Source organism: Saccopteryx bilineata, chromosome 5 (genome assembly GCF_036850765.1).
Source record: "Saccopteryx bilineata isolate mSacBil1 chromosome 5, mSacBil1_pri_phased_curated, whole genome shotgun sequence".
NCBI classification, from domain to species: Eukaryota; Metazoa; Chordata; class Mammalia; order Chiroptera; family Emballonuridae; genus Saccopteryx; species Saccopteryx bilineata.
The window spans coordinates 233,061,218-233,088,946 of NC_089494.1; the positions used below are offsets into that span (position 1 = coordinate 233,061,218).

Here is a 27,729-nt window from a genome sequence, read left to right on the forward strand (position 1 = left end):
CGCGGCTCATCCTCTAGAGTCCGCTGCACGCGCATGCGCGCCACCGCGCGCCTCGCCGCCGTCCCTTCGGCGCCCCGTTTTGCATCCGGGTCTTTGGGCTTCGCGCTCCACCCGTTGTCCGGGGTCGCTCGTGGGTTGCTAGGTATTGGCTGTTCGGGCCGTGCCGGCGTGGGGAGAGCAGGTGGGTCAGCGGGTGAGTCCAGGGGAATGGGTCAGGAGGGGGCGTCGGGCAGGGGGCCCGGCCGGTCAGTGCCGCCTGGGGTGGGCTTTGTGCGGGGACCGGGGCGCGGAGCCCGGGGCGGGTCGGGGTCCCGGGAGCCTCGGGCGGGGTGGGCGAGCGCGACGGGCACCGACCCGGTCGGGCCTCCGGCAGGGGGCTCCCCGGCTCCTCCTCTCCGGCGGCTCTGCAGACACTTGTTTAGAATCCGTCAGTCATCCTCGCGTGCTCCGAGCCGCGGCTCCCGGCTGCCTGGGCCCCGCCGCCCCAGCCTCTGAGGCGGAGAGCCTCCCCGGCGGCGGTGACCCTGAGCGGGGTCCGAGACCCTGCCCCGCACGCCCCCTTCCTCTCCCGGGCGGGGCGGCGGTGACCCTGGGCGGGCTCCGAGACCCTACCCCGCACGCCCCCTTCCTCTCCCGGGCGGGGCGGCGGTGACCCTGGGCGGGCTCCGAGCCCCTGCCCCGCACGCCCCCTTCCTCTCCCGGGCTGGGCGGCGGGCCCCCGCCCAGGTCCGGCGGAGTGTGGGGCGGAGCAGAGCCCAGCGGGGATTCTGGAGGCTGGAAGCTGGTAGACTGACTCCCCAGAGGTGCCCGTCCGGCTCGGAGTTCTGACATCTGTGTTCAGCAGCCGCGCGCCGAGCGGTGCTCATCCAACGTGAATCAGCACCGAGCAGGAGCAGGGAGGGCGGGGCTCCCTGCCTGTGATGCCGGAGAATTGCCCAGGGCCATGGGAGTTAGGATCTCTGAGGATTGGCAAAAACACATCTTTTAATCTGCATATAAGTGTGGCAAAAAACGATCTGCTTTATTCCCGGTGAGGTGATTCATCTGGGACTTTTAGGACTGAACTCTGAGTTCTCCAGAGTTTAAAAAGCAAACAGACGAAACTTGCCTATACTTGATCTGAGAGACTGACTTGAACCCCTTTCCAGTGCAATCATCTTGTATGGTGTTCTTTCTAAATTTAACCCGATAGTAAGAATCACCTGTGATATTTGCAGGAGTGCAGATTCCCTGGACCCCATTTCAGAAATGCTATGGCCACCGAGAGGGGCTTGGGAATCCCAAAGTTTTAACAAGCAAATGCTATTTATACTTGTTACTGTGCCAGAATTCAAGTTGTTGGTGATAATTTTTGTTGTTTTGTCAGAATTCTAAAGTGTTATATTCCTGAGGACATCATTTAGGTTCCATATATTCATTGTAATGAGACTTATTCTGGTTAATTTAAAGAATTTGACTTTGTTACTCTATGAAAAGTGTGGGGGTACAAATTTCAGGACTGCTGCTGAAGCATTTTCTAGACTGACAGCTGTCAGAGGGGATGGGGGTTGAGTGCTGGGTGAAGATGTTGAAAGGACTAAGCAAAGAAAACAATCTCATAGACATAACAGTGTGGGGATTGCAGGAGGGAAAGGGGGTGGGGAGGTGGAGGCGGGAAGAGGGGGGATAGATCGTGATGGTGGGAGAATTGACTTGGGGTGGTGAACACGTGATGCAATATACGCATGATGTGTTGTAGAATTGTGCACCTGAAACCTATATAAGTTTATTAAGCACTGTCACCCCAATAAATTCAATAAATTTTTAATTAGAAATATAAAAAATAAAATAAAAGAATTTGTTGGGTGACATCCTTTTAAATATAGAGGTAAATTAAAATCTGGGAATTATGAAAATATAAGAAATAAATCTAGAGATTAAGGTTCAAGTATAAATGTTATTAATTCTAACAGTACAAAAATAATACATTTTGCAGAAATGGGGATGTAAGAAAGTGTAAGAATGCAGTTTTCTCTTTTATGACAGTAGGTTAATCTACATTGTCTAAAATGGAATCATATAGTTTTAAAATTACTGTGCTCTCAATATTTGTATAATATTTTTTTTAACTTTAGGGTACTCTTTTAGGAACTGAAATTGCTTTATGCGAAGAAATTTTTCTTCAAAAATCAGCAGTTTCTTTAGTTCACTTTTTTCTTTCTTTTATGTTGAATATAGGAAAAAAGTTGTCTTTTTATTAAAAATAGTATGTCAAAACCTATATCATTTTATTAAGCAATGCCATCCCAATAAATTTAATTAAACATGAAAAATTGTCTCAAATAAAAGTATACTTAAATACTCAAAATTATATCATGTCTAGTATGATCCCATTATTAAAAGTTATTTTTATATGTATTACTTATATGTTTGCATAAGCTAGATAGATATCTGGAATGATGTATACCTAATGATATTAGAATTATTTATGAGTGGTAGGATTTGGGTTGATTTTTTAAAGAAGTTTTTGTATCTTTCAATATTGATTGAAATTTTTTTAAAGTGCAGGTATTGTTTTATAACAACATTGTTTAATAAAGAGAGGTTGCCCTGGCCGGTTGGCTCAGCGGTAGAGCGTCGGCCTAGCGTGCGGAGGACCCGGGTTCGATTCCCGGCCAGGGCACACAGGAGAAGCGCCCATTTGCTTCTCCACCCCTCTGCCGCGCTTTCCTCTCTGTCTCTCTCTTCCCCTCCCGCAGCCAAGGCTCCATTGGAGCAAAAGATGGCCCAGGCGCTGGGGATGGCTCTGTGGCCTCTGCCTCAGGCGCTAGAGTGGCTCTGGTCCCAACATGGCGACGCCCAGGATGGGCAGATCATCGCCCCCTGGTGGGCGTGCCGGATGGATCCCGGTCGGGAGCATGCGGGAGTCTGTCTGACTGCCTCTCCCTGTTTCCAGCTTCAGAAAAATTAAAAAAATAAATAAATAAATAAAAATAAAGAGAGGTTTAGTTTTTACATTATTTATAGGGAGAATTCTGAATTTTAGTAAATAATCCAAAAGTTGCTGAGTTAATCGTTACTATCTTTAACTTGCAACCAAGAAATGAGTACTGCTTTGTCTGCCTTTAGGTTCGTTTTATATTGATTTACACAGTATCCTTGTAGAGATAGTGACTGCAATGTGGTGTCTTTATAGTGAATTTGCCTTGATACAAATTCTGGCTTTGTCACTTAGTACCTGTGTCACCTTAAATAGTGTGACTCTCTGTCCTCATCTAAGACTGGGCTTTATATTACTTTAGCAGATTGTTGTAAGGATTAAAATATATGTACTTAAATGATCTAGTCCACTGCATGGAAACCAAGGCCTCTTCTAAAGGAAAACAGCTATTATTACTATTTTCAAAGTACAGATTATATTTGTATACATACATATCTTTCTTAAGTAATGTCTTTTTTGAATTTATCAGTGTTGCGCTTCTACATAAGTGTCTATAAGTTACTTAAAATGTTCTATGATGGAATTTTCTCAGGTTTGAACTTCTTGCCCTGGAAGCTGTGCGTCACCATAATGAGGCTTGTAATTCTTGATAACTATGACTTGGCTAGTGAGTGGGCAGCCAAATACATCTGTAACCGCATCATTCAGTTCAAACCTGGACAGGACAGATATTTTACACTGGGCTTACCAACAGGTAATATGCCATTCCCCGCCACCTCTCCATTTTAGATACTTTGGTTATGGGATTGAGGGTTTCCTTTAGTAAAATATGTTTCCTTGTTATTTCTTGCTACATCGCTGATTGCGCATATTAGTATATAGAGCCAGAAATAAATCTGTCTATCTATCTATCATCTATTATCTATATTTTGTTCATATTTTCTTCGTTTAAATTATATTTCACCTACCCCTCCAAAATACAAAATATATATCCTAACTTAAATAATGGTCATGGTATTTTTTTAAATATATTTTCTTATAGTGTTTTGCTTGTTTTTAAGAATCTTGCTTTCACTACTCATATAATTTGTAGTATATTAGTATTAGCTTTCTTATTAACCATCAAGTGGTACCTAGAGTATGTGCTGTTGCCCCTTAATTTTACTTAGCTGCCTCGCATTATTGTATTTGCCATTTGCTATTTCTGTGTTTATTTTCTTTCTATTATAGAAGTATCATAAGTGAAACATTTTAGATTGGTGTGTTTTCATGACAGAAAAATATAAGCATTCATTACATATTTTATTGGATTTAAGTCTGTTAAATTTTTTCTTAAAAAATAACTAAATAGGGTTATTGATACTGTAGCACTTTTTTTGATATTGTAGCCATCCACAGGAAAGAGTATTGCACCTGGAATCGGAGCTGCTACTTTCTTGATTCCTGCAAGGCATTTGTTCTGTATCCCTAAGCCTCGGTTTCCTTACCTTTTAGAAGCCTAAGGATAATAACAGCTTACAATCTGTTTTGAGGCTCAAATAAAAGTGCAAGTCCCTTGTATGTTGTAAATACTACATAAAGTTCCCATAAGTGGGTTTTGTTTAAACAGTATTTCTCCTTCTGCCCCTCCCCCTCCCCTGCCAGCTATAGAAAAGGTACGCATCATGATAGTTTTTTGCACTTGCATAATTTCCATGAAAGGTACTCTTCAGTTTGCCAAGTTGACTTTTTTGTCTGGTTTTCTTACTTTTTGTTGTTTGGCCCAGGGCAGTAGATCTTGATGAGAGGGGCAAAGAGGGACTTCCCACAATTGTCCACACCAGTGCTGGGCCTCCTCAGCAGCCGCAGTTCTGACGCGTGAGCACCAGTAGCTGACCCACGGCCCTTGCGTCAGTGTGCACACTGTGAACCTGGGCTACACTCAGGCTAGCTAAACCAATCACTGTTTCCATTATACTATAGAAGTAAACAATAATTTGACTATAAGGGCAGAAAGGTTTCGAAGTCAGAAATGTCGACAGTGCTAACCATGTTTTTGTGTATCTAGATATACAACTTTTGATTTATTTTGGATAGTATAACTACCTAGTAATATATCTGCTAAGGGTGTATCCCTGGAAAACCTTTGTTGGTGTTCCTGCTTTTCTCCTTCATTGACCACTGACAGTGTTAATCCTGTCTGCCCACCCCCATACTTTTGAAATTTCAATATTTGTTTCTGTAATTGCACGTAATATGCTTTATAGTAATTATCCTTCAACCAAGCACAATATCTGAGGTATATAGCTTCTTAGTATGTATGTATTGAAGTGACTTTAATAAGCTTGACATTTAAGGGCCTGAATGCTGTTGGCCTTACCTACTTCCCTGACTTATTCCCACCATTCCCCTACACGGAATCATTACAGGTAGATTAGCCTGCTTTTAATTTAAAGAAGAGTCCTGAACTTGCTGGCTTTACTCTCACTCATGCTGCCAGCATGTTATGTAATGAAACTTATATGAGCTCCGGAACCAAAAAATCTCCTGAGTCTCTGCTTTACTGCCATGTGATATTTGGCAAATGTCTTAACCTTTTTGACCCAAGTCTTTCACCTTCTTAATGGGAAAGATACTGCCAATTTCCCAAGGTTGTGAGATTTACATGAGCTTACTGTATGACAATTCAAGCATTGAATCCAACACACGGTAGGCGTCAAATGTTACTCCTGAACCTCTTCCCTCAGCTTTTGTCTACCGTCACCAACTTACCCCATCTTTGACTGTTGCAATTCCACTTAAGACTCAGTTGAAGTGCCATCTTTTTTGATCCCTCCTCCAACAAGCAAGACTGTAGTTTTCTTGAATTCACTCAGTTCTCCAGACTTCTAATAGGTTGTGCCTACTATTTTCCCTTGTGTTATAGTTATTTTGTACTTGCCAATTCCATCTTTTGAGTTCTCAGATGGAAACCATCTTAATTCTTTGTTTTATCAGAATTATAGTAAGCACTTGCTAAATGTTACAGTAGTAAATTACTATTGCAAAGCAAATACTGAAATGAATTTTCTTTAATCAATACACCCTGTACCATATCTTTCATTGAGTTACTTCCTCAGCCACTTTGATTAAAAAGTAGAAAATGCATGTTTCTTGTTATCACCATTGTAACAGCTTCTTTTTATTTATTTATCTTTAAATTAAGGAGGGATTTCTATAACTGTGCCCTTGACACTGAAAGATAGACACAAAATATTTACGCCTTTAGAAGGAAGAAGGAAAAGCAGATTTATCTATCTCTGAGCCAGGTTCATGTCAGTGCGCTGTAGTACTCTGAGTAGGAACTGTAATATTTGCCCACATAAATTTTAAATTATTAGTTGCATTTTAAATCAGTATGTATTCTTAACTTTAAGGAAATCTGTTAGTCTTCTGTTCTCTGAATCTGTCTATATGATATTCATTATTTATAGCCACTTTCGTGACTGTCATCTCAAATGAGAGGTAGTGTTTTTTCTTCTTTTTTTTTTTTTTTTTTGTATTTTTCTGAAACTGGAAACGGGGAGAGACAGTCAGACAGACTCCCGCATGTTGTTTTTTCTACTCACAACAAAATCATGAATTCAGATGAAATGCCCGAAGCCAAGTTCCCATTTCCTAGAATTATAAAACCAGGAACTCAGATGGAGTACTCAAAGCCAAGGTTCTGTTTCCTAGAAGTCACTTTAGCTGATACGTGCTCAAGTTAACACACAATAACAAATAAAAAAAAAGGAGCTCTAGTTAAAAACTTAAAGGCTAAGGTTCCTTACTCAATCTTGCCAGTTTCAAAGTCCATTTTAAAAGTAGGGGCAGTGTGTAAACTTAGCTTCGGTTATCCTTTTTATTTCAATACACGGTCAACACTTGATCCATTTTTTTTGTCATTTATGTTACAAATCCTCCAAATTTTTTTCCTGAAAGGTAGATGTTTTCTTTTAATTCAGATGTGCTAAGTGTTTTTAATCTTGGAATGTACAACATTAATTCCAAATACCTAACAATTCAATAATAATTTTCTGAACTGTATTTTCTATTGACAGATTTCCAACATTTACTAAAATTCAGTACCTTGAAAAGAAACTAATCCAACATACATTTATTGTTTAAATACATATTTAAATGAATAATTATTTGCCTAATAAATTAGAAATATAGGATAAATTAATGTGAACTTTTAAATTCAATTTTTAAGTTATGTTTTAAAAATGTATTTTTTACCTATTTTTAGGGAGTACACCATTAGGATGCTATAAAAAACTAATAGAATATCACAAGAATGGAGACCTTTCTTTTAAATATGTGAAAACCTTTAACATGGATGAATATGTAGGTAAGGTATATTATTTGAATATATTATTTGGCTGTGTTATATATATTTTAAATAAAATGAATATATTTTAATGTTTAATATATTATTTGAAGTTTTAAATATAATATGAATATATTTCTAGAGTATAATACATAGCCTTGTGAAGAGGTGGGGAGTGTATTATAAAAAGAAATCTATATTTTTGTGATAACAGTACGATATTGTGGAAGGAATATGGAACTAGAAATCGGAAGATCTGTATTCATCTTGGGCCCTGCAGTTTACCAGTCTTGTAACTTTGGTCTAATTTGTTCATATTTCTTATTCTCTTTTATTTTTCATTAAGGCAAAGTTAAAAAACAAATCTTGTTGTGGGGAATAAAGTAATATGTATATAAAAGTAATTAGTATATATGTATATAATATATGTATATAATATGTATATAAAAATAAAGATTTTATATTTGTAGCGGTGAAGCTTTTATGATTTATTGATTAACTTGCTTAACTAGACAGATCTCTGATGCATATAAACTGTGTTAACATGAGTGTAATATATAGAGCAGTTTGAATGGTAGCCTAAATGGTAGCCCAAGAACTGCTGTGATTCAACAGACTTTGCAGGCGTGTAGGAAAACTGAAGAAGGAACATGGACCAACACTTCAGTTGAATAGTTAATTTATGTTGACCTTAACATATAAATCAGTTCCAATGCATAAAACTTTGCATGTTTGAGAAATCGAGTATAAACTAAATGCATATGAACTAGACTTCTGTTTTTGAATTCCAGCCTTCTGTGAGCAATGTGACTTTCAGAAAGTTATTTAACGTTTTGTGCTTCTGTTCATCTGTAAAATGGGAGTGATACTATTTCCATGGATATACAGATTAATTGAGTTAATACGTACTTGTACAGTGGCTAAAATAATGCCTGGCATATATTCCACATAAAAATGCTTTTAAATTGAATATGGTAAAGAAATGTTATGTATTTTAAATAGCATTTAGAGCTTGATCAGAGAAGCAAATTTTAAATTTATTTTTGAAAATAATTGTTTTTATTTATTAACTGTATGTTTAGGACTTCCCAGAAATCATCCTGAAAGCTACCATTCTTATATGTGGAATAACTTTTTTAAGCATATTGATATAGATCCTAATAATGCTCATATCCTTGATGGGAATGCTGCAGATTTGCAAGCAGAATGTGATGCATTTGAAAAGAAAATAAAAGAAGCTGGAGGAATTGATCTTTTTGTTGGAGGTATGTAAAACATTTCATTAATTCTTTGTTAATATTTGTATTAGGTGCCATGAATTTTTTTTTTTTTTTTTTTTTTTTTTTTTGCATTTTTCTGAAGCTGGAAACAGGGAAAGACAGTCAGACAGACTCCCGCATGCGCCCGACCGGGATCCATCCGGCACGCCCACCATGGGGCGACGCTCTGCCCACCAGGGGGCGATGCTCTGCCCCTCCGGGGCGTCGCCATGTTGCGACCAGAGCCACTCTAGCGCCTGAGGCAGAGGCCACAGAGCCAACCCCAACGCCCGGGCCATTTTTGCTCCAATGGAGCCTTGGCTGCGGGAGGGGAAGAGAGAGACAGAGAGGAAGGAGGGGGGTGGGGTGGAGAAGCAAATGGGCGCTTCTCCTGTGTGCCCTGGCCGGGAATCGAACCCGGGTCCTCCGCACGCTAGGCCGACGCTCTACCGTTGAGCCAACCGGCCAGGGCTGGTGCCATGAATTAAAAAAAAAAAAATTGTACCATTGTTTAGTGTAAAGAACACTTGTCACTGTCTACAATGCACATTTATCTGATTTCTGTTTTACTTTATTTTCATAAAACTATTATCTGAAGCTTGCAAATTGGAATTGTTTAAAGTATGTTTTAAGAAATAGGTTCCAATCCTTGCCAAAGTCTTCTAATTACTTCTTTAGAACTGAATGGTTCATCTTGCAAAACAAGTGATGTTTCTTTTTCTAAGTGATATTCTTATCTTAGTTTTTTAACTCCAGCCAAGCTTTCCTGTGGAATTGCAGGGTTAAATCTCTAAAAGCTTGCATGTAGAACAAGTGGATATTAGCATTTCTCTACAGGTCACTTAAATTTTTTTTCTCTCACTAAAAAATCAGTTAAGAATGATATAACGTTTTATTTATCATTAAGCCTTAGTTAATATGAATTAAGCAATATAATTATCTTAATAAATTCCAATGCGATTAAATGTTGATTTGACTAGGTTCCACTTGAAATTTATGTGTGCGTGTTTTTGTGTGTACATAATTATCATTGAAAATAGGTGGAAGAGTTTCTTCCAGTGTAGAGACAACATAATTTTCTGTCATCAAAGCATATGAGACAGCTAATTCATTACCATCAAAATAATATGGTAACATCAGAATAACATCAACTACACTACAACTAAAAAAGTTTTGGGGCAGATTTTTTAGTATTCAACTAACCATACTAAAGCTCTAAGTTAGCATTAAGTTCTCTCTATGTATCTTATAATTAATTTATTAGAAGATTGCTGAAAATTACATGAATTCGATCTTCAATAGAGCTATATGAAGATAATTTATTGTTGAGGTGACGATATATGGTTGAGGCATTTGGTATGTATTGCTCTTGGGGAAAATTGAGTTTTACAGTCATATAAGTTTTCATCCTGTTTTGGCCACTTATTATCTGTATGACCTTGGGAATTAAATTGAGGTCCAGTATAATGAAGTCATTTGTAAAGCATAATTAATGTTAACCATTCCATAATTTGTGAGAGTTAATTATGTTAAAAACATGTATAAAATGCCTTGCACAGTGGTTGGAACTCCACTAAGTGTTAATTCAGTTTTCTCTTTCTGAATTGTAGATGCTGAAATAATTCACTAAATTTCCTGCTTTTCAGTGTTTAGTTAGTTTTTTTTTTTTTTAATTGAATTAACCTATAAAGGTATATAGCAAGATTGAAATTTTTTCTTTAAGGAAACTTTTATCTGTCTCATAGAATCACTATCAATTACTTTCTTGTGTAGATGGAACAGTTTTTATTTGAACAAGAATCCAAGTTAGACCATTTTGCTTTACAAAATAGAAACATCATCTATGTTTTAAATAAAATTTGCTACTATTACATCGATTTTCCTGGAAAACATTTACACTTCAATTTTGTCCATATGGCTCAATTCTGAGATAATTTGCACCTGCCAGTATCAAAAGTTCTATGTGTTTTAAATAAAATTTGCTAATAGTACTGCAGACTTCCTGGAAAACATTCATGCTCCACTTTTGTCAGTTCCTGTTTGCACGCCAGTATTAACTATAACTAAGGTAATGCATTTTTGAGAACATTTAAGGACTGCATCTGTTCTTTAGATTTTCTAAACTTTATATCAAAATCTTGTAGAATTACTGTAATATAATATACCTAAATTATTTATCTTAGTTATAGCAAGGAATTGTCACTCATTTACGGTTACACAAAAAGGCATATATTTAATAGATTCATTATTTAAAATGGTACAAGAAAAATGTCATTTAAAAAAATATATTTTCTCAACTTTTTTTGTCTTTTTAAAAAAATTTTATACTTTGATGTTAGTGAGAGCAAGGGAGAAAGAGAGAGACAGGAACATCGAGCTGTTCCCAAATGTGCCCTGACCGGGTATCGAACCAGCAGCCTCTGTGACTTGGGACGATGCTCTCTAATCAACTGAGCTATCTGGCCAGGACTTCTTTTTACTTCTTCATTGAGGAATTTTTTCCTATTAATTTATTGACTTTACAGCAAGAACCATGTGGCAGATCCCTGAGGGATTCAATGCCAGAAAATGGTATTTACTGGGAAAAAAACAGATAACTCTTTAACTCGTTTGTCCTTTTGTCTACTTTCCGAAAGCATCTGTAGCTTAACATAATATTTAAGGCCAAATCTTTCTTATCAGAGATAGAGCTTTCTTCTTTCCCCATAGCTTTAAGTCACTTCTTGTTTCCTTTTAGCTAAAGTTTTTTGGTACATTTCCTTACTATAAGCCACGTTACTGCTCCTTTGAAACAAATGAAGCATAAATTATAGTTATCACTCACTTTTACTAACAAAAAGTAATTTACTTTGTTTTTTTAACCAATTTTTGTCTTAAACTTTCTGTAGTTCTCTCCAAAAAAAACCCCCCAACAATTTATTTACTTATTTCTTTTGTTGTTCTCCTACAAAAAAATTTAAGAGGATTTCCTTGCCTCTTGCATTAACATCGTCACTGTAGTCATGTGATGGTCCAGGGTCTGACAGTTTTTGAGCTTTTTCCTCTTTGGAATACCCTATTATTGGATGTGTACTTACAAAAGAATCTCATTTGATTCTTTGCCTTGTTGATCTTGTTATTGTTGGATTTTCAAGATGAGGCTTAGTATCTGGGTCTTACCACTTACCCTTCTTTTGTTCCAGGGTTTGGTTAATAAAAACACTAAGAACTGAGCCAAATGGGATCAAAATATCAGCTTTATTAAAGGTAAAGTTGAATTAGAGATTACAGGTGTGCTTGAGGCCAAACTGGGAGGTTTCCGAATTTGAACCCACACTGCTCACTTGTGGGGTACAGCAGAGTCCCTTCCCTGAGGAGAAAGAGCAGGAAGGGTACTCTGGAAAGTTCTTCTTCCTCTGCTGACAAAACTGTTGAGAGAAAGAATAAACTGTCCCTGACCCACTGCAGCAATAAAGTAACAAACATGGAATTTTATTAATACACTCTAAAGGCATTATTAACTTTAACGTTTTCTTAAGATAATTTGTTTTTAAAACAAAAAAGATAAGACAGTGGAGAAAACTGTAACATTTTCCGTTAAATACGGTTAGAGAATTTGGTTTGCAAGTAACAACAATCTACTAAAGAGACGGAAAGTGATTTGGAATGGCTCTAGGTAAATTCACAGAGCTGATAGAAGACGTTGGATAAAACCAGGCCTTTGGAAAAACCGGGAGCCTCTGGTCTTCAGAGCAGGATCACATCAACCCTTTCCTGCAGTGCTGTTGTCAAATGCCTCAGGTCTGGATGCCTTTTTTCTTATTGTAGCCTTGGTCAAGTTTCAGAATTTCTGGACGGAAATTCTAATTGTTTCAGCTTGGGACCACACTTTATCACTTGACCACAGGCGTTCTGCCTAAGAGCCACAGGGTATTATGATTGTTTTAGCCCCTGTTGTGAGGGGAGCAAAGCCAGGGTAGAAGCCACAGAGAGAAACTGTGAGCATATCAAAAAGTTGCCACCAGTCATCAGCCAGTATTTAATGAGTGTCTCCTGTGTGTCATATGCTGTTCATTTAGAGTAATGAAGAAGCTCAGGGTTTTTTCTCATGAAGTTTACAATCTACCCTACAGAACTATAGGAACACAGGAAAGACATACAGGCTGGGGCAAAAGTAGGTTTATAGTTGTGAGGACACAAAACAGTTTATTCTGGCATTACTGTTTTTTAATGATTGTATTATTTTCTGTATGTATAACCGTAAATCTCCTTTAGCCCCAGTCTGTACAATCCCGACTCTGATATTTTAGAGATGCCTTATAAAGGTTCAGATGTCTTAGTTTTGACTTAAATACTGAATTAGACTTAGCCATGGATTTTAGATTTCATAATTACTTTTAAGAAAGTTTTATAAAACTTTGTAGAGCATTATATAAACATTTAAAAATATAATTTTATATCAGGAAGGTCAGTTTCTGATATTTGCTCATGATCAGTAAAGGAATATATTTACCCGTCTCCATCATGAACCACTGCTGGTCTTTTCAGTTTCACTGTACACTTTTGTATGACTCAGATCAGTGGGCCCACTAGGGTTGATCTTGGAGAACTTCCTGTTTTTCCCGGAACTTTTATTTACCTGGTCCCATCCTTTTGCCTTTACTCATACCAGAGAAATATAAAGATATGGCAGACGTGTGTCTAAGAGGTGAAACAGACAGTTTTACAAATCTAAAGAGAAGTGCATATCTATCATTTAAAATTTGTATTTACAAGGAAATACATACTTAATAGTAGAAATAGGCCCTGGCCGGTTGGCTCAGCGGTAGAGCGTCGGCCTAGCATGCGGAGGACCCGGGTTCGATTCCCGGCCAGGGCACATAGGAGAAGCACCCATTTGCTTCTCCACCCCTCCGCCACGCCTTCCTCTCTGTCTCTCTCTTCCCCACCCGCAGCCAAGGCTCCATTGGAGCAAAGATGGCCCGGGCGCTGGGGATGGCTCTGTGGCCTCTGCCCCAGGCGCTAGAGTGGCTCTGGTCGCAACATGGCGACTCCCAGGATGGGCAGAGCATCGCCCCATGGTGGGCGTGCCGGGTTGATCCTGTCTGGCGCATGCGGGAGTCTGTCTGACTGTCTCTCCCTGTTTCCAGCTTCAGAAAAATGCAAAAAAAAAAAAAAAAAAAAGAAAGGTAGAAATAAACAACACATATTAGCCACATGTAGCTCTGGCTTTATGTCCTCATATTAAAAATTCCTAGATTGTTGTGCTTTGGTAGTAGTATATGTTTTCTAAGATTTTTTTTCTTCCTTCAAAACCAGGTTACTTTTTGTCATATTTTACCTTGTCGTAACCTGGAAAAAATTTGTCAGAATTGTGTATTAAGAGTCAGTAACATTAAGGCCCTGGCCGGTTGGCTCAGTGGTAGAGCATCGGCCTGGCATGCAGAAGTCCCAGGTTCGATTCCTGGCCAGGGCACACAGGAGAAGCGCCCATCTGCTTCTCCACCCCTTCCCCTCTCCTTCCTCTCTGTCTCTCTCTTCCCCTCCCGCAGCCGAGGCTCCATTGGAGTAAAGATGGCCCGGGCGCTGCGGATGGCTCCTTGGCCTCTGCCCCAGGCGCTAGAGTGGCTCTGTTCGCAACAGAGCCATGCCCTGGAGGGGCAGAGCATCGCCCCCTGGTGGGCGTGCCAGGTGGATCCCGGTCGGGCGCATGCGGGAGTCTGTCTGACTGTCTCTCCCTGTTTCCAGCTTCAGAAAAATACAAAAAAAAAAAAAAAGAGTCAGTAACATTATATATATATAATGATTAAAGAAAATATGCATATTATAAATGTAACAGATATTTTGACTAAGAGAACTGGTGGGTTTACTTTTTGATTGCCAAAAATCTGACTAGTTGGATACATGTAAATGAAACTTGATTTATGCCACAGAAAGATTCTTGATTTTATAAAAAGATATACCTTCAAATTTTTTCAAGTAAGAAATATCATTTTTAACTAAATTTTAGAGGAAGTCCTAGAACATTAGAGCTGGCAGATCTCCTTGAGGCAGTATTTTGAAATTGTGATTGTCACCACTTGAAGTCATGAAATCAACATAGTCACATCCAGTATTTCCCTTTGATATGTTTTGTAATGAAATGAAATGTAATCCAAAGTAGCTTGTATGGTTCCTAGTAAGGATATTGTTTCATGCAGTTTTTATTTTAATTATATTTATGTGTATATGGGTGTGTATGTATACTAGATTGCAGTAAGATTAGATGTTTTCTTACAAGAGGTTATAGTAACAAAATGTTTGCAGAAAAACTACAGTGCTAGATGTCTTATTCAGTGTAGACATTGTAAGTGAGGAAACTGTACTGCAGGGAGGAGGAGGAGTTAACTGTCCCATCTAGACTAGAACCATGCAAGTTGAAGCCAAAGTATAAAGGCCACTGGGTAGGTATCAGATAATTTTGATGAGTCTATCTTAGTAGTTACAAAATTGTTACCTTGAACAGTTATATAAAATCCATCAGCATGAGAGTTTCCTTTTGAGCTTAGAATAAGGTGGGGGGGGGTGACAGATATGCCTAATCTATCTCACAAGATTGTTGAAAATATCTGTTCTTGAGATGATATATATGAAAATGCTTTATAAATGTAACATAAGGAGCTATTGTGACATAAGGAGATACTTAATTTTACTGCTATTGGAATCATGCTAGCTCAATGCTAAGCATATGAAAAACATTGAAGTACTTGTTGAATCAAATACAGGAACAAATATTTTAATACAGCATTAGAAATTCAGCTGTCAAAAAAATAAGGTAAGTGTGATTATAACTGTTTCTTTGCTCTTAAAAACATGTTGAACTTTGAGCCATATTTACTTATCTATATTTGTGTATGTGTGTGTGTGTGTTTTCTTTTGAAAGGAATTGGTCCAGATGGTCATATCGCTTTCAATGAGCCAGGATCCAGTTTAGTATCAAGGACAAGATTAAAGACTCTAGCAATGGACACCATTTTGGCAAATGCTAAATATTTTGATGGAGATTTATCAAAAGTGCCAACTATGGCTCTAACAGTTGGTGTGGGGACAGTGATGGATGCTAGAGAAGTAAGAATTAAATGTTAACATTTTTCCTTTGATATCAATAGATACTGGAGGAATTTGTTGACAAATGATATTTTGGTTGCATCCCATTTACATTTTGTTATCTAACTTTCAGCAACTTTTGTCAATCTCACTGCTATGTTTATAATTCAACTAAATTAAATCTTTTGGAGCTGTAAACTAAGAGTTAGGCACTCTTTTGGTTTACTCCTTAACTTGCTTATTCCGACCTTACAGTTTGAGGTCCTAAAATCCCCCTGATCATATAGGGTCTGTTTTTAAGTGAAAGAACTATTGGAACCAAGATGCAGTGCTAATTAACACTCAGCTGCTTTTGGAGGCTCAGGATAGTGTAGTGTAGTGTGCTCCCTGACTGTAGGAGGATGGCCCGGTTGGTCCCAGCAGAAAGAGAATTCACCTAGGACTGGATCTGTTCTAAATTTGGTATATTTAAAAAGGCAAGAGCTCTGAACAGTAGACCCTATCGAATTTTTAAACTTCTGCTTGGACTGTCATTTCCTTCTTTGAGAATAAGCAAAACAAATTATAGTCAGCTCATGAGTATAAGTGGTTAAATTATATTAAAACCCTAAACTCCATTCCTGTCTGGCAGCTGGATGGGAAAGTCTTAGAGGAAAGAGTACAGTCAAGGCACTGATGAATAGTAACTAACCTTGACGTAAATATATCTAGATTGGAACTTACAAATAGAACTAGTATTCAGAATGTAGTTTTTGATAGAAAACTCATCAGCATATGAAAAATCTTTCAAAGAAAAAATTTATTTTGTAAATAAATTGAAAAACAGATTTAGATAGAGTGATCTTATTTCTGAAACATGAAACTGAAAGTTATACAAATATGATATGTCTTACACTTTAACAAGATTTAAGTTATAATACAACTCATGCTGATTCTTGAATGAACAGAATTACTCACTGTCCTTTTTTTATTTCTTTCTTTTGGTCAATTTTTCCAACAAAATTATCTGAGCTTAAGACATGTGCCCCATTCTCAGCTTCTCCACCACATCTAATCAGTCACCAAATCTCAACAATTTAACAGATAATTTGAAGACAAATAAGGAATTAGCACTTCATTGCAATCACCTTAATTCAAGTCTAAATCATTTTTTCCAAGGATAATTGCACACCCATCCTAAATCATGGCTTGTTTGTTACCTTAAAGAATAAAAATAAATACCTTGCATTATGAAGAAATATCAAGCTGTTTATTTTTATTTTAGCCTCAGAAGAATGAAAGTAATTTTTAAAAAAAATAGAGCTTCTCCATCATTTGGCATGTTTTAAGAACTAACAAGTAATGTCTGATTTTCAGGTAATGATCCTCATAACAGGTGCACACAAGGCATTTGCTCTCTACAAGGCGATAGAAGAAGGGGTCAACCACATGTGGACTGTGTCAGCTTTCCAGCAGCACCCCCGAACTATTTTTGTGTGTGATGAAGATGCTACCTTAGAATTAAGAGTTAAAACTGTGAAATACTTTAAAGGTGAGCATTGATGTTTCAGAAGCAGAATGTGAGAATGTTCCATTGTAGATAACAAACAGAAAAATTTAATATGATTGTATAGTTACACCCTGCACTGTGGCCTATTAAAAACTGGCATTGTGCTGACCCAGTAGCCAGTTCTTTCAAGGAATAGAAACAGTATTCAAGGAATATCTTAACTCATAGTGTAGCTTTAAGATGGTTTCTTTTTCTTTTTTTCATGAAGAGAATATCTTTATATTTTCAGTAAGATTTTTCTTGAAATCCAAACTCTAATAAAATTTTTACTTCCATATTGAATACACAAGGTTAAATAACCCAAAAGAAATGTATACGTCCTTTCTGATTTTTTGTTTATCTGTCCCACCTCCCTCCCCAAGCTATGTTTAGAATTGAATCAGCAGATAAGATAGATGGGTTTGCCTATTACCTCATTTACTTTTTATGATTTCAAACAAATTATCCCTATATCTTAAACTTATGTTAAGTGTCAAGAAGAGTATGGTATAAATCCTAAAAGTAAGCAGGAGTTAGATTGCCCAGACTTCTTCATGTGTATCTTCCTCTTCTTCCTGCAGCCTAGTTCAGTTATCCTTAAACCTTATTGTACGAGTTTATATATATAAAACCACATATACTTGATGTATTGGGTAACTGAAGAGATTTTCAAGGACAATTTTGAATATACTCATTTAGATGTCATTCCTTACTTAAGTCAACTCCATACACACACACACACACACATATATGATATATATATGTATATATATATGTATGTATAAATAAGTATTCTTTATAAAGCATCTACCTATATTTATATAACTGATATGAAAATATTATGTAACTGGTCATATAGGTGAATAATGCCTAAAATAATTAGTATGTGAATATAAATTTTGAATTTTATTCTGGTACAGAAAAATTATATGGAACCAATTAAACCTATATTTCATGGATATCAAAGTTAAAGAAGTTACTATATTTTATTGCCTCTTAAACACATTTTTTTCACTTGTATCTTGTCTAAAATTGGGATGTGCTTAAAGTTGGTGTGCAGTATTTTTTTCTTAATGCCACATAAATTAATGGTGTGTCTAACAGTTTTCAGCATTTCATATTTATGAAGTATTTATATAATACATAAATGTAAAAATTATAAATCAATTTAAAGGAAACCAGTAATTTGTATTTCATGTAAATGTGGAGATATGGCAGAAATCTGAAAGGTGATACACAAATGGAAGTTTGGCAAACAGTTAAAATAGTCTAATTTTTAAAACAAAATTTTGATCATGTGTATAGTTTTGTATTTGCACTTATCTGTTGTGAGAGTTTCCTTGTTTAATATTCTCAAAAGTATTTTTAATAACTATATAATAGTCATGTAGACATATCATTATTTACTTAAACATTTGCTTAGTTTTAAACTCTTAGATCTTTTCCAGTCATTTACCATGTTTTTATCAGATAAATTATCAGTTTTTTACCAAGCCACAAATATGTCAAATAAACTGAAAATTTGTTAGCTTCTTAGCAATTTCACAGATAAAAGCAGAGACTATCTGTGATGAGATGTGAATAAGAACTCTTAGGTGGAGTTTTACCCATATAGTTCCATGCAATTCTTCAGATTTCATCACATGTTAGGTTCCATGAAACGCTGATAGAAAGAATCCTATTATCCAGATTTTAATGACAGTTTTAAGGAGATTCACTTAACATTGCCATTTTGTTTAGCACCAGCAATTCCCAAATAAACCCCAGTACTTGTCTGATGTTGTCAAATTGATTTTTATCAAAAAATGTTTACATTTAAGTGAAGTAAATATTTAGTAAAATATTTAATAGTAATAGCCAGTATCTTTGTGACCAGTGCTATTCTAAACTCATTACAATGACTTATTTCTCAAAATTCCATGAAGTGGATACTCGTTAATTCACTTCCCCCAAGTCACACAGTTTTTATGTGGGTGAGCTGTGTAAGTGAAATCAGGCTTATCTGGAGTCTGGGCTTTTGTCCACTGTTACAGTGTCTTAATAGAAGTGTAAACTCTGGCTGTGGAATGATCTTGATTATATTGCTTCCAGAAAAGTATAGACATATGTTACAGAAGAGCAGTAGATGGTTATATGTATTTAGTTTTGTTCATCTATCCAGCTTCAAGTTTTCTGAAACATTTTGAAGTATAAAACTATTCGTGAGAGAATGTATGCATTGCCTTTTTGAGGACACCATATTTTCCCCTTGGAATTGTATGTATTTCTGAAGAGGTTCAGGATGTCAGCTTCTGTCAGGATGCCTCCTTCAATACAGAGAAAAATAGAATTGAGATATTGTTCTGAGCTATAGATGGACCTTATCTTACAATAAGATATTTTGATATCAGGTAGAAAATTAATATTCATGAACTTAGACATGTTAGAAAAGTTTGGATTTGCTTATTCTCACTCAATTATTGTATCACTTTAATATGTACTGGAGGATATGAATCCTACTGTTCATATCACATAACTACCCTTTCTTCTGCCATTGCTAAAAAGTAGAACCGGTATCTTTAAGGGTTTTCATTATTTAACTGCTAAAGAAAATGTAGATTAACTACATTTAAAACAGTAAGAATCATCAATATATGAGAGTTTATTTTAACATATACCTTTTGAAAGATAAAATTATATCCAAGGAAAACAGTTTAATACTAAATGTTTTTGCTTTAAAATAAAACTTCTGTTTATGCACTTGAGAATATATTTTTAAGAACATCATCACGGTGAACATTTTGTATTTCATCCTTTTTAGACCCTACTCCAATATCTTCACAGAAGTTGAGTGAGTTCACATTAAGCCAAAACCATAAAATTGGCATTTAATGTATATGATCTTTAACTTTTCTTCTTCTGGCAACATGTCAGTTTATATTATTATTATTTTTCTTTTTTGTATTTTTCCAAGTTGGAAACAGGGAGGCAGTCAGACACACTCCCACATGCGCCCAACCGGGATCCACCCGGCATGCCCACCAGGGGGCGATGCTCTGCCCTTCTGGGGCGTCGCTTTGCCACAGTCAGAGCCATTCTAGCGCCTGAAGCAGAGGTCACAGAGCCATCCTCAGCGCCCGGGCAAACTTTGCTCCACTGGAGCCTTGGCTGCGGGAGGGAAAGAGAGAGACAGAGAGGAAGGAGAGGGGGAAGGGTGGAGAAGCAGATGGGCGCCTCTCCTGTGTGCCCTGGCCGGGAATTGAACCCGGGACTCCTGCACGCCTGGCCGACGCTCTACCACTGAGCCAACCGGCCAGGGCCAGTTTATACTATTTTATTAATACTCATTATAATAATTTACTTATTTGTTTATAATTTAAGTAGCAATTATTTTTTTATCAAATTCTTGTGTAGAAAGGTAACGATTTTTACCTTGTCATAGTAAATTCTTGAATTATCCAAAAATCAGTATTTTTAAAAATTCCTAGTTGGGAAGCAGCCTTATCTTTTGTATAAAAGTTATAGCCAATGTATAGTTTAAAAAAAAGGAATTGAATTTTTAATGTTCATCCTGATGTTTTAAAGCTCTGATGTATTCTTTTCCATAATCAAATCTGTAAAAAATGATAGATGAATTGTATCAAGTTAGAATGATCTTCTAGAAGACAAAACATCTGCTGACCCACGTGGCTGAAATCACCAGTGTTTGTTGTACCCTCTTTACTTACTGTCTCTCCAGTCTCCACTCTACTGCTCTTGATATCCTGGTTATGAAAATGGGTTCATTTCAGTTAAAGCTTGTTTTCAGTAGGATTGGTTCTATCTAGAGGGATCAGGTAATGTTTTTCACTAGCAGATATTCCCTTTGCACTATAAAACATTCTTTTAATGCATATATTTTTGATAAATTATATTTTTCAGTTAGTGTCATCAGCCAAGAAATATGGTAACCCACCGTCCAGGACATTGTCTAACACAGGGTTAATCAATAGTGTAAGAAGTATCCTTGCCTTAAAGTAGTTGGCATTCTTCATAAAAAGTTGGCTCATTAAGTGATTTGAGAAAATAAAATGTAATGTTACATTGAAATAAAAGCTCCACAAAGGTAGGGACTTCTGTTCACTACATTATTTCAGCATCTAGAAATGTGCCTAGAACCCTGGAGGCACGTGGTCAGTGTGGTGGTCGGACAAGTAGAGATGAACACGTGACTGTGAGACCCTATCAGTTTAAGTGCTTTATTATGTAATTCATACTATGAAGTCCAAAGGATACTGTAGGAGGGAGAGAGTTATAGTGTTTGAAGAAAACTTGAACTGAGCTGATGGTATTGAGAACCCTGGAAGAAAGGTAGCTCACATGTAAGGATGAGCTAATATAGTAGAAAATGTCCTGGTAACAGGGCAGAGAACATATAATGTGTATTTGATAAAATGGGGCTAGAGTATCCTTTAAAAACGAAGGGAATGTGTAGATGAAGAGCAAAAAGACAAACCAGGGCTGACTTGTCATTGGCTCTTTGCCTTTTTTGGGGGGGTCATTTTGAAAATCTGGTGAAAGGGACTGTCCTCAGAAGACTGCACATATATATGTGTATGCATATAATTGTATATATTAATGCGGGAGATCTGAGGACTCCTTAAACCTTTCCTAGCTCTATTATAGCTTAGGAGCCAAGTTAGGAGTTGATGCTGTACTTGATTTCTGTCAGGTGGACAGCTTCTGTCATCAGTCTACAGGTCAGAGGTGGTGCAGTATTGACTACTTTTTCCTGCATTCTAAGTTTAACTCTTATATTTAAATATGAAGTGTTTAACAATGGTACCTCGTTGCTTTTTTTAACTTTAAAAATCCTCATATTAGAATGTAGACCATGGGCAAAAGGACTAGTTTAATTTAACACTAGGCCTCATGAAGAACACAGAGGATGTTCACTGAAAGAATGCTTGTGATTACTCCTGTTCTGGGTTCTCTCAGAACTCTTGCATTTGAATATCCAAGAAGTAATCTTTTCCTTATAAGGGTGTAAAATGAACAGCCTTATAACACCAAAATGATATGGGATGGGAGTTTTATTAACCCTGAAGAAAACAGTTATATATATCGAACAATAGGTCACTGTATTTCAAATCCAGCCTCAGGGATAGCTTTGCATAAAACAGTATAATGAGTGAGAAGTCATTGGTTTTTTCCACATATTCATGGATTTTTATCACAGGCTTCTTGTCTTCAAAGCACTTAGTAAGCAATTGGGTGGTGTACAACTTTATAGGAACTAATACTATAGAAACATTTAAGTATTAGAGATATTTAAGACATGTTAAACCAACATTATAAGACTTGAATGTAGTATGTTGCATGCACTGCTTTCTGTTTTGAATTTCTGAGCTGACTGCTCCATTTTGTAAATAAGGCCGGATAGCTAAATGGCTGCCATGTACCTGAGGCAGAGGCTGAACCCATCTCAAGTGCCTTTGTGCTTTGTTTGGAACTTGCACAAAAGCTGTTATTTCCTGGGCTCGCTGCTGCTCCAAGTTTTGTAGTTTTCAAACTTTTCTCATTGCTCACTTGAACCTCTGACCCTCTTTCCCTCCCACTGCATGGAAGGGTTAACATTTGTCCCTCCACAGCCCCTACTTTTCTTTTTTTCTTTTACAGAGAGTCAGAGAGAGGGATAGATAGGGACAGACAGGAACGGAGAGAGATGAGAAGCATCAATCATCAGTTTTTTGCGATACCTTAGTTGTTCATTGATTGCTTTCTCATATGTGCCTTGACCACGGCCTTCAGTCGCCCGAGTGACCCCTTGCTCAAGCCAGCGACCTTGGGTCCAAGCTGGTGAGCTTTGCTCAAACCAGATGAGCCCGCGCTCAAGCTGGCGACCTTGTGGTCTTGAACCTGTGTCTTCTGCATCCCAGTCCGACGCTCTATCCACTGCGCCACCGCCCGGTAAGGCCCTACTTCCACATTTTAAACCTATCTAATCCTCGAGCAGCCTTTCCTTTAAAGTCTAGGCATCCTGCCAGTGCCCGTGGTCCTTTCTGTCCCAATTTAAGGATCATGGACGACAGAATCTGTCTCCTTCCCCTCCTACTGCCTCCTTTCCATCAATGTCCAGTATGTGCTACATTAATTTTAAATTTAAAAAACTAGTGGATGTACCATCTCACTAAATCTTCAGACTGAAATTTTTTTCTAAAGATTTATTGATTTCACGGAGAAAGGAGAAAGAGGACAGGGGAACGAGACGTATCATCTTATAGCTGCTTCACTCTAGCTGTTCCCTGACTGCTTGTATGTGCCTTGACCAGGCAAGCCCAGGGCTTTGAACCAGTGACCTCAGCGTTCCAGGTCAACATTCTATCCACTGTGCCACCACAGTCCAGGCTTCACAGACTTTTTAAAGTAAATATTTAATGAGGTTCCACTGCATGCCATAACCTTTATGAACTTGGGACTTAAAGCTGTGAATAGAAGTTTCTTGTTGGAGATGCTATTTTCTAAAAATGAAAATTACTTTTAAGAAAGTGGCACAAATATTTTAGGGTGACATTTGGGCTGAGACCTAATCAGCAGAAAGAAGACAGTCATGTTTTGCTCAGGGAGAAGAACATGCCAAGCTGAGTCAAGCAGCAAGTGTAAAGATCCTGCACTGGAGCCAAGCTCAGCTTTTCTGGGGCCACAGCAATAGACTTCGGGTTGAGGACAGCGTAATGGGAAAGCGAGAGGACATGAGATCAGAAGAATAAACAAAAACAAAAGAAGAAAATCTAAATTATTTTCTAAGAGACCAGAGCAACTGATAATTTTAAATAGGGAAATGGTATAATCCAGTTTGTTTTATAAAGACTAAGTTACCTGTTGTCCAGAAATTGTATTATGGGATGGGGGAAATGAATGAAAGTAGGGAACTGGAAATAATTAATTTGATTTGAAGATTGGCTTCAACTAGGGTGGAGTGGGCAGATGAACTGGGGCTAACTGGGATTACTTTGGAAGTACTGACAGTCCCTCACTTCGACTTTAGAAAGCTGCAAAGTGATATGCATGCAGTAGAAACTGACAGACTCCCACATGCGCCCGACCAGGATCCACCAGGCACTCCCACTAGGGGGCAATGCTCTGCCCATCTGGGGCATTGCTCTGTTGCAACCAGAACCATTCTAGCGCCCGAGGCAGAGGCCACAGAGCTATCCTCAGAGCCCGGGCCAACCTTGCTCCAATGGAGCCTGCGGGAGGGGAAGAGACAGAGAAGGAGGAGAGGGGGAGGGGTGGAGAAGCAGATGGGCGCCTCTCCTGTGTGCCCTGGCTGGGAATTGAACCCGGGACTCCTGCACACCAGGCCGACGCTCTACCACTGAATCAACCGGCCAGGGCCTGAATTTTGATCTTGTCATGGGCTCCCGACATGCAGTAAAATACTCATGTGAAGCAGGGCAGCCCAGTCAGCCATGTATGTGATCAGAGGGTAAACAATCCATACTTTACAGTGTAGTATTAAGTACATTTTCAACTTATGAGTTGACTGAGCATTGACTCCATGTAAGTCAGGGAGCATATGTAGAGCCAACTGGTCTTGCTGCTGAATTAAAAAAGAAAAAATTCGGCCTGACCTGTGGTGGCGCAGTGGATAAAGCGTCGACTTGGAAATGCTGAGGTCGCCGGTTCGAAACCCTGGGCTTGCTTGGTCAAGGCACATATGGGAGTTGATGCTTCCAGCTCCTCCCCCCTTCTCTCTCTGTCTCTCTCTCTCTCCCCCCCCCCTCCTTTCTAAAATGAATAAATAAAAAATTAAAAAAAAAAAAAACATATTAAAAAAAAAAGAAAAAATTCAGTGGATTTTAGTTGTCCAGCTTTAGAAGCTCAGTAAGTGTTATACCATACACCAAGATTTTCAAAATGATGTGGAAGGGAATAGAATGGGTCTGGACCTTGTTCTATTTAAGTTGCCAATTAGACCATGAAGTGGGCTGTTGAGCAGTTAGCCTTATCTCATTTCCAGATGCACTAATGGATTTTCTCCTTCTCTCCTTCATTTTTGTTTCTTCTACTACATGAACACTTCAGTGCTCTTTGCATGTTCCTGTCTTTGCTTATTAAAGCAGGTCTTCCTCAGTTTAGACTTTAAAGTGCTTTTTGCAGTTTGCCATCTACTTACTAACCAAGTACCCGGTCTCCCCAATCCAATAATCTCATTTCCTGAGAAAATTACACTGTGTATCCCTTTCCTCAGCCTCTTTGTTCTTAATTTGGAAAATGTAACCCCTTTAACTTTCAAAATATAAAATCTGTAGCTCATTACTGGGATAATCATTTCGTTTCCTCCAGAAAAATACAGTATGTATGTATTAAGACATTAGTAACTGGAAAATATTTTCCAAGAAGCTTTAATAAGAACATTTTACAAGCATACCCATTATAAAATGAAATTTAAATCTAGTTAGAAATTAATATTTAAATTTATGGATTGTTTTTAGTAAATCCCCCTTGGTATGGCTTATAATCAACCCCTATTGTAAACATATACGTCAATACAGTGAAAAATACACTGCTCACAAAAATTAGGGGATATTTTATCGCTTCATATTCATTTTGAAATATCCCTAATTTTTGTGAACAGTATAATTTGCCAGATGAATGGATACTATAATCTATTGGAGATCTAAACTATCCTAGGATTAGCAGACATTTGATCCTAAGACATCCTTGGAGACATTTAGACCATGCCAAAAGGTCCTTGATAGTATTTTTTACATATTAATTCGGTAAAACCACTGGTATACAAGTTATGGGCTATTTGAACTGAGGGGTGTTCTCAAAGCATGGACATTTTTGATAAGGCCAAATTTCTCAAGGACCTTCTGGTGGAAACCAGTATCTCTATGGATGTTTTAGATGGGACCATATGTCCTACGAGGCTATTTTAGCATAATAGTTCTGAGCCCTTCATTGGAGTTTAGTAGAGGAAATGACTGACATGTAATTAAAACATATTAACTAAGTCAGCATTAAAATCTGTTCATAATTAAAATTTTGTCATATTGAAACTCTGAAGATAGGAACTGCTCTGACTTCTGGTTACTCCCAAATATCCTGTATACATTCTAGATCTACAGATTCATAAATAACTAAATTTATTCATTAGGTAGTCAAAAATAAACATTTGGAAATGTCTATTTGCATTTTTAAAATAAACAACTATTTTATATCAGGAACCTTTATACTAATTTCATCTTACAAAATCTGTCATTTTCTAAAGTAATGAGATAAAGTTCAAAATTTAAAATACAACTAGAACTGTGCTTTTTTTCTTTAAGGTTTAATGCATGTGCACAATAAACTTGTGGATCCACTATACAGTATGAAAGAAGGAAACTGAAGGAGATTGGAGCAAAATTCTGCTTGAAACAACAGAACACTTTATACTAGATGAATCTGCAGCTATGTAGTATGATAAACCATGGGGGATTTTTGAAGGCTGTCATTTTTAAAGTCTAATATCTATATGTTAAACATTCCATATTTAGAATGTGTCCATTTTATATTAGAGTTTAGGAGAAGTAGTTGGCTCTCATAATCAGCTATTTATTTTAAAGTACAGAAGCCATACCACTTTCTAAAATTTTTAAAAATCATTTTAAAAAATATTCTGTACATCAAGTACATTCATATCACTCCAGTGGCATTGTTAATTTTTCATTTTTTTAATCACATGAAGACACAATTATCATTGCAAACCTTTACTTTTGAAATGCGATCTTGGTATTTTCTGTGCATCACACAAGCTTCCTGCACGTGGTTGCCTTAGTCATTTTCCTGAACACCAAAAGTCCTGCTATAGATTGTAGGTACAGAAAATCCAAATAGGTGACAGTGCCTAAAAGTACATATAAGTCTTTCTGTAAAGTATGTATACAAGGGCATGATTTTTATGCACTTTTTACAAATGTGCTCTTGTTTTTATTTACTAACTTGGATTCGTGCTTTAATAAGTATTTTGGCAATTATGAGCTTTATACCTAGTGACACACTTAACAAAATTATTTTAGAGAAAGTTTTCTGATTATTGTTAAACTTACTAAATGATTTATTCCTTATATATGTCTAAAAGGATAATATAATAAAGTATATAAAAAGTTATTATAAACTATTGTAGATTGCCATTAAGAACTTGTATCATTAAACTGCAAATGAAAGTATATTGTTTTCTATCTTTAACTCCAATAAAGCTTATAATAAACAAATGAAAGTTATCTAAATTTTATTTCCAGAAGTGAAACTGAATGCATGCATCTGATTCCAAAAATTAAGAGAGGCAGTTGACCCTGCATTTAACTTTGTTTACTGCCATCATGCAATTGGGAGATTTGTTAAAAGACAATGATCTACATATAATTGTTTAGTCTTGCTCCTTGGAGAATAAAAAATACCCCCTTTTCCTTTCAATATTTTACATGTTATAAGCCCATCTAGTAAAAGAAGCATTACTTATATATCCTGCTTAATCGCCTTTGTGACTGAAATGTATTTACATTTAAGTTCCTTAAAATACTTAAATAGTAAATTATAAATTAAATAAAAACAAAACTGTTAAAACATGCTGCTTTAATTCCAGATAATGAAGCTGTAATAGTCTTAAGTGTTATAA

The 27,729-nt window shown here is 37.2% G+C and overlaps 1 protein-coding gene across 4 annotated transcripts; it reads left to right on the forward strand.

Annotated features, from left to right (window-relative positions):
* Positions 1-52: 52 nt before the first annotated feature.
* GNPDA2 (glucosamine-6-phosphate deaminase 2) lies at positions 53-27,729 on the forward strand. 4 transcript variants are annotated; one of them, XM_066280350.1, is made up of 8 exons: positions 53-181; positions 3,513-3,674; positions 7,170-7,271; positions 8,333-8,515; positions 15,411-15,595; positions 16,931-17,105; positions 22,872-23,030; positions 26,399-27,729. In XM_066280350.1, exons 2-8 carry the CDS (start codon positions 3,551-3,553, stop codon positions 26,458-26,460), a joined length of 990 nt encoding a protein of 329 aa, XP_066136447.1. In that variant the 5' UTR covers positions 53-181; positions 3,513-3,550; the 3' UTR covers positions 26,461-27,729. The 4 variants fall into 4 exon arrangements, with proteins under 4 accessions (XP_066136447.1, XP_066136448.1, XP_066136449.1 ...); XM_066280352.1 differs by having other exon boundaries at positions 56-193; XM_066280351.1 differs by lacking the exon at positions 22,872-23,030 and having other exon boundaries at positions 26,399-27,725.

Coding starts and splice junctions, on each gene's coding strand:
- GNPDA2 (XM_066280350.1), top strand. CDS start 3,551: ATGAGGCTTGTAATTCTTGATAACTATGACTTGGCTAGTGAGTGGGCA. Junction 7,272..8,332: donor TAACATGGATGAATATGTAG/GTAAGGTATATT, acceptor CTGTATGTTTAG/GACTTCCCAGAAATCATCCT. Junction 15,596..16,930: donor CAGTGATGGATGCTAGAGAA/GTAAGAATTAAA, acceptor TCTGATTTTCAG/GTAATGATCCTCATAACAGG.